Raw genomic sequence first — 7,379 nt, forward strand, 5'->3', positions numbered from 1 at the left:
CCTACTCTTCATGGACAGAGATTTTGTTATGCGCCGACAGGCTTAAAGTGTTGAGTAGAAAAAGCAGACTTTGAACTGTGCCGAGACTTTGGCCTGTATAGCTCATGTTTAGCCGAGTTAGCTTAGCTCGTGCGGAGGCCCAACGCGCACATACAAGCCTGGCTCTACGAGAGGACGCCGGTTTTCCAGGAGACAAATCATCTATACAGCCGCAGTCTGACGACATTGTGGATTACAACCGAGTCACCGTTTACTACGGAAGTAGTAGGATTGTGTTCACACGCTCTCCGGAAAGAGAGTATTGTGAATAGCTTGCAAGCTGTGTGTGTTTTAAGAGACAGTTAAATTGTAACAGGTACCCTAAATACTGTTTTACCCCGGGGTTTGGTTTTTCTATTTGTGCAACCTTTTAGTTATTTTCCAAACAACTGTTTATGTTTTGTGTTTTTAAATACAAATGCGCAAGTTTACAAATGGTGTGTATGTTTACTTTGCCTACATTGCTCTGAATCTATGTGAGTTAGCATTACTTAATTGCTGTACTAATTTAATGGGTCAGAGTCGAATATCCCTTAGCTCTCATAAAGAGTGACAAAGCGTGAATCATACCCTAGACTGATTAATTTAACATTGAGGTGTTCCCTTCGCCATATTGAGGAAAAAGAGTCAATAAGTGCTTAATGCTCGAATCGTTATTGTTCGAGGCATTTATTCATTTCGAGCCGATGGTAAAAGGGTTACATTTGGGGGCTCGTCCGGGATAGTGATGCTTTTGTAGGCTGAAGTTGTTTCCTCCCCTGTTGTAAACGAAAATGGATACTGTTGAGTTTGAGGCTTGGTGCAAAATTAAGCAAATAGCGCGGAATAAGGCAGTAGTGATAAGCAATGTTGATCCAAACACTATAGATGATGATCTAATTCAAGCTCTGAATTCAGTTAAAGCTTTTGGTAATGCTAAGATAGTTGATCGCTGTCAGGATGTAGCTTCCAAAACTCAGTTTGTGCTAATTCAATTGTCCACTGACCTTTCTAAGCAAACTATGCCAGGGCATGTAAGGTCTACTGGAGGGGTTAGCTCTTGGCCTGCTCATGTGCTTTCTGTCCCTGCAGAAGTCGAAGGATTCGAAGCCAAGTTGATGTCATTTCTGAAACACGAGGGAAAGTCCATGTCTGATGTCAAAGGTTTGATAAATCCCTCGCCTCTTGACGCAAATACTGCTCTGGTCAATGCCATTAGTGCTCTAGTGGAGAAATGTAATGCCGCACCTGCTGACACTCAGAGTTACAGGAAGCTACGCATGTTCTCTGGTGTGAAGCCCACTCCCAGTGGAGAAGAAGAGTACGATGCATGGGCAGAACAGACAGTGCACTTACTTGAAGAGTGGCAATGCAGTGACAGTGTGAAGAAGCAAAGGATTGTGGAAAGCTTAAAGGGCCCTGCTGCTGACATACTGAGGTTCCTGAAAGTGCAAAACCCCATCGCTACAGCCCATGACTACATGAGAGCTTTGGAAACTGCTTTTGGCACCACTGAAAGTTCAGCTGACCTCCTAGTTAAGTTTCGACACACATTTCAATGGGAAGGTGAGAATTTGTCTGCTTACTTGTTGAGACTGGATAAACTGCTACACTGTGTGTTCAGGAAAGGTGGAGTGCCGCTAGCTGAAATGAACAAACTTCGTATTGAACAAACTGTGAGAGGTGCACTGCCGCATGACATGGTCGCCCTTCGTATTCGCATGACACATAAATTGCGTGAACCGCCTACCTTCAACGACCTATTGAAAGAGGTAAGGGAGGAAGAGGACATGCTCCAAAGCCGGAACGATGTTAAGAGCGCAGTGGCTTCTAATACCGTTTATCCTGTTTTCAAGCCTGTTCCTGAGACCAGCGATGATCCTGAATTGGAAAAGTTGAGAAAAGACATCAGTGTAATGAAAGCTGAAATGATCAATCTGAGAGCTGCAACCGTATCTCCACAGCTGGATGTTCAGAACTCACAGCCTGAATTCCAAACTAAAGTCGGATATCGGAGGAACGATACCTCACAGAAAACTGCCAATGCTGGAGACAGGCCTGTACTCTTCTGCTACAGATGTGGAGAGGATGGACATTTTAAGAGGGAGTGCAGAGGTGAAGAAAACCTGAAGAGAGTCAAGAAGCGCTCATTAAACAGACAAAGTCGGGAAACTACCGCGGGAACCAGTAAAGGAACAGCCTGGTATCCTGGTGGTGAAAACACGTTCCACCAAGTGCATTACATTGGACGGAAAGGGGAAGAACGCTATACCTGAAGGTTTAGTCGGCCCAAGTTCTGCTGTACCAGTACAGATTGAAGGCATCTATGCCAAAGCTGTCCTCGATACCGGTTCTCAAGTGACCTTGCTGTACAGATCCTTTTACGACAGATATTTGAAGCACCTGCCATTGACATCCATCGATGCCTTGCAGATATGGGGCCTCAGTTCCACTGATTATCCTTGCGATGGCTACCTATCGCTCAAGCTGGAGTTCTTGGAGGCTGACCTTGGAGTTGCTGAGACCATCGATGCCCTTGTGTTGGTGTGTCCCGATCCCGTAGTAAGATGTGAAACCTCCCTTCTCGTTGGCACAAACACGCCCACCGTGATGAGACTGCTTAGTCGCTGTAGAGAGAAGAGTGGAGATAAATTTGTTCGCACCATGCACATTCATCCTGCTTTTAAAAAGGCTTTCGACGAGTTGCCTGAGTACCCACCAGAGGATGTTGATCACAAGCGAGGCACTGTGTGATTTCTCCAACCAAACCCAGTTACCCTACAACTTGGAGGAGTAGTTAGAGTTACGGGTGTGCCGAAGTGTCCGCAAATGGCAAGTGCCCAGGCCATTCAGGTGGATTCTCCTAGCGAACTTGCAGAGGAGCCAAGATTCCCAGAAGGACTTCTCGTCAGACCAGAGTTGCAGCCGAATGATAGTGTGTTGTCCAAAAGAATCACAGTGTTGGTCAGGAATGTGTCGGCACGAGAAATCACTTTGACCAGAGGAACGCCGATCGCCCAATTGTTCCCAGTCGACGTGATGTCTTCGCCTGTCGTGAAGAGAGAGACTGACATTGAGTTTGCAGGGAAACTGACCCCATCTTCCTTTAACTTTGGAGACTCACCTGTCCCTGAGAACTGGAAAGGAAGACTAGTGAGTAAGCTGATGGAACGCAGTGAGGTTTTCTCTACACGTGAGTTCGACGTAGGATGCTGTAAAGGTACGCACCACACTATCAAGACCATGGAAGACAAGCCTTTCCGAGAGCGATCTCGCCGACTGGCGCCGGCTGATGTAGAAGCATTGAGACAGCACCTGACACAGCTTAAAGATGCTGGGATCATCACTGAGTCACGAAGCCCTTACGCCTCGCCCATAGTGGTGGTGAAGAAGAAGAGTGGAAAGATAAGGATGTGTGTGGACTACAGGACTTTAAATCGCCGCACTGTTCCTGATCAGTACACAGTACCGAGGGTCGAAGATGCGCTGGCCTGTTTAAATGGAAGCAAGTGGTTTAGCGTCTTAGATCTTCGGAGTGGATTTTACCAGGTACCCATGAAGGAGAGTGACAAAGTGAAAACGGCTTTCATCTGCCCAGTGGGGTTCTACCAATTCGAGAGGATGCCGCAGGGAGTGTCAGGCACTCCAGCGACTTTCCAGAGGCTAATGGAACAGACCGTTGGAGATATGAACCTGCTGGAAGTCTTAGTCTACCTCGACGACCTAATCGTGTTTGGGGTGACGCTTGAAGAGCACGAGGCAAGATTGCTAAAGGTGGTCGATCGTTTGAAGGACGAAGGTCTCAAGCTATCGCTGGATAAATGCCAGTTTTGCCAACTGTCGGTAACCTACGTAGGCCATATTGTATCTCAAGCTGGAGTGTCCACAGACCCAGAGAAGACCGAGGCTGTAACTACGTGGCCCAGACCAAACACAGTGGCTGCTCTACGGTCATTCCTTGGCTTCTGCGGTTATTACCGACGTTTTGTGAGAGACTATTCCAAAGTAGCTTACCCGTTGAATCAACTCTTGTCTGGTTACCCACCAGCAGCAAAGAAATCCAAGGTGAAGAAGGATCACACCTACTTAAACCCGTCTGAGCCATTCGGTAGCAGATGGGATGGGAAGTGTGAAGCAGCCTTTGAGGAACTGAAGCGGAGACTCACTCAAGCTCCTGTACTGGTGTTTTCCAACCCACAGCTTCCCTACGTACTTCATGTGGACGCCAGCCAAGAAGGTCTGGGCGGAGTGCTATACCAGGACCAAGGTGAAGGTCTGAGACCAGTTGCTTTTATCAGTCGAAGCTTAACCCCATCCGAGCGACATTACCCCGCACACAAACTAGAGTTCCTAGCTTTGAAGTGGGCTGTTGTTGAAAAGCTGCATGACTACCTGTATGGAGTGAAGTTCGAAGTGCGGACCGACAACAATCCGTTGACCTATGTGTTGACCTCTGCCAAACTGGACACTACGGGTCACCGTTGGCTTGCTGCTTTGTCCAATTATGACTTCAATCTCAAGTACCGGTCAGGAGTTCAGAACATTGACGCGGATGCTCTATCCCGCCGACCGCATCCTCCGTTTGTCCAAAAACAAGAGTGGAAAGACATATCTGCTGATGGTGTGCGAGTCATGTGCCAGATGTCTGCAGAGATCAACCCGAGAGATCCAACTTCTCATAGAGCAATTGATCAACTAGGGTCTTCCATGCATGCAGTTCCACAGGTTTATTGTAACCTAGCTGTGCTGAGAGGAAGAGATATGCCTGTCCTGAGCTCTTCGGAGTTGTCCGTTGCACAGAAGGAAGATCCTAGCCTTGGCGAGATTTGGACAGCGCTCTTTCGTAAAGACATAACCAAATTCAACAAGTCAAAGCACCCAGCTTGTCCCCTGCTTCTAAGAGAGTGGGATCGGTTAAAGTTACAGCGAGGAGTTATGTACCGTATCACCATTCCGCCTGGCAGAGTCCGCCGCTCTCAGCTGGTGTTACCTGAAAAATACAGGGAGATGGTCATGAAGTCTCTGCACGACGACTCCGGTCATCTAGGTCTTGACAAGACTTATGGCTTAATCAAAGATCGTTTCTACTGGCCACGGATGAGATCTGATGTGGAAGAGTACTGCAAATCGTGTGCAAGGTGCATTCAGAGGAAAACCCTGCCGAAGACCGTCGCTCCATTGATTCACTTGGGAAGTGATGGGCCGATGGACCTTGTGTGCATGGATTTCTTATCCATTGAACCCGACTCGAGAAACACTGAGAACGTGCTAGTCATTACTGATCACTACACACGCTACGCTCAGGCTTTTCCAACCAGAGACCAAAAGACCTCCTCTGTGGCAAAAGTGCTTCTGGAGAAATACTTTGTTCATTATGGATTGCCGATGAGGATGCACAGTGACCAAGGGAGAGACTTCGAAAGTCGCCTTGTTAAAGAGGTATTGAACACGCTTGGGGTCGAGAAGTCCAGAACGATGCCGTATCACCCTCAGGGAGACCCTCAACCCGAGAGGTTTAATCGGACGCTGTTGGACATGCTCGGGACCTTGGACGCCAAGAGGAAGAAAAGGTGGAGTCAACACATAGGACACCTTGTTCATGCATACAATTGCACAACCAATGAAGCCACCGGGTTCTCACCCCATTATCTCATGTTCGGTCGAGAAGCCAGGTTACCTGTGGATTTGTGTTTCGGAACAGCCAGTGATGGAAGTCATCCGGAGTCTCACCTCAAGTATGTAGCTGACATGAGAAAAGAGTTACAAGCTGCGTATGAACTTGCAGAATCCCTTGCTGCTAAGCATAACAAAGGAAACAAGCGAAGATATGACCAGAAGATCCGGTTCTCATAGTTGTTGCCTGGAGACAGGGTTTTGATCCGGAACTTAGGCCTGAAGGGGAAGCATAAGCTGGCAGATCGTTGGGCGCCACAGGCATATGTCGTGGACAGTCAGATGCCAAACTTGCCGGTGTTCAGGTTGAAACCCGAGGATGGGAATGGACCTGACAAAACCCTTCACCGAAATCACATTTTACCACTTGGGCAACGTGCGCGCCTTAAACCAGTGCGTCAAAACCTTACTGAGTGTGCCACTACAGGGAAAGCTGGAATGCCAGAAGACACCAACGACCAGGGAAAGGAAACTCTGGAAAGTTGTGATGAAACTAGGAGCACAGACTCTGAAGGTGAAGAAGATGGTGTGTGGTATGACCTACCTGTTACGACACCCTGTACTGGATTAGATGACGATGTTTCAGAACCGTTTCAGCTAGACCTTGATGTTGTGGGAGACGACATGACTGGGGTAGGGCTGTAGTCAAGTCCACCATTGTCGAGTCCAAGACAAGTCCAAGACCAGGACTAGTCGAGACCGAGTCAAGTCCGAGTCCAAAGAGGTTCGAGTCCAAGTCAAGTCCAAGTCCAAAGAGGTTCGAGTCCAAGTCAAGTCCAAGTCCAGAGAGGTTCGAGTCCAAGTCAAGACCGAGTCCAATTGAGACAGTCAAGACAGAGACAGAAAAAAATCATGACTACAAGACCACATACTTAACTATTGATAATTTATGTGATGCAAGAGACAGCATATCTTCTATTCTATGATAATCATTTTCATTATTGTTTGTAATGATCAAAAAGCAGATAAAATAAGGTCATTTTATTTTTACTATATAGGTATAACACTAAAGTCACAAAGCCGAAGTGTAACTGTTTATTACTTTTTTAAAGAACTTTTTTTATCAGCTCTCCTAACAGCAAGGTTGTGCAGCAATGAACACTTTTGTGCGTGTGTGTGCATGCGTGCGTGTGCGCACCTGCCCGTGCACAGGTGCAGCTAGAAAGAGCAGTGGCTCCACGGCTCGTTTATAAGCACGTTTATAAGCACGTCGGTGCCCATCCTTAAATAACATGTTCATCACAATGACAATAAAAATGCGATCAATCTTATCTTTAAGCCCTACTTTCCAAACATTCAAAATACTCAAATGCAATGCTAACTCTGAAACATGGCATTAACTTACCTCTCTTTGTGATGCCTTTGCAGGTTTCTTACGAAATTGGATGTGGTCCCACATGTTTCGGGGAAAGTTTTGTTGCAAAAAGTTTCCTTTTAAGCGCACTGTCGATACATTTATTATGGTTTGTAAAACCAATCTGTATTATGCCGCTGCTCGCTGACATCGTGCCTGATGAATGATTGATGCTGGTTCGCGCCTCGGACGAATCATTCATTCGAACCGGTTCTTTCTTTTTAGTGAACCGGTCGAACCAGTTCAGCTGAATCGTTCCCGTTTAGCGTCTCCCGTAAACACTTAATATTATCCACAAATTAATTCAGTTATTCACTTTCTGGCGTGCATGACA

At 46.8% G+C, this 7,379-nt stretch overlaps 2 protein-coding genes across 2 annotated transcripts; both read left to right on the plus strand.

Moving 5' to 3' along the window:
• The first annotated feature begins 1,136 nt into the window (after nucleotides 1-1,136).
• Nucleotides 1,137-2,294, plus strand: LOC130553022 (paraneoplastic antigen Ma1). Its single transcript, XM_057331760.1, has one exon. It carries the CDS (start codon nucleotides 1,137-1,139, stop codon nucleotides 2,292-2,294), a length of 1,158 nt encoding a protein of 385 aa, XP_057187743.1.
• Nucleotides 2,295-2,847: 553 nt separating this feature from the next.
• On the plus strand, nucleotides 2,848-5,871 carry LOC130553023 (retrovirus-related Pol polyprotein from transposon 412). The gene has a single exon (XM_057331761.1). The coding sequence runs from the start codon at nucleotides 2,848-2,850 to the stop codon at nucleotides 5,869-5,871; it is 3,024 nt and encodes a 1,007-aa protein (XP_057187744.1).
• The last annotated feature ends 1,508 nt before the right edge of the window (nucleotides 5,872-7,379 follow it).

The sequence above is a fragment of the Triplophysa rosa genome, linkage group LG4 (assembly GCF_024868665.1).
Source record: "Triplophysa rosa linkage group LG4, Trosa_1v2, whole genome shotgun sequence".
Lineage (NCBI taxonomy): Eukaryota > Metazoa > Chordata > Actinopteri > Cypriniformes > Nemacheilidae > Triplophysa > Triplophysa rosa.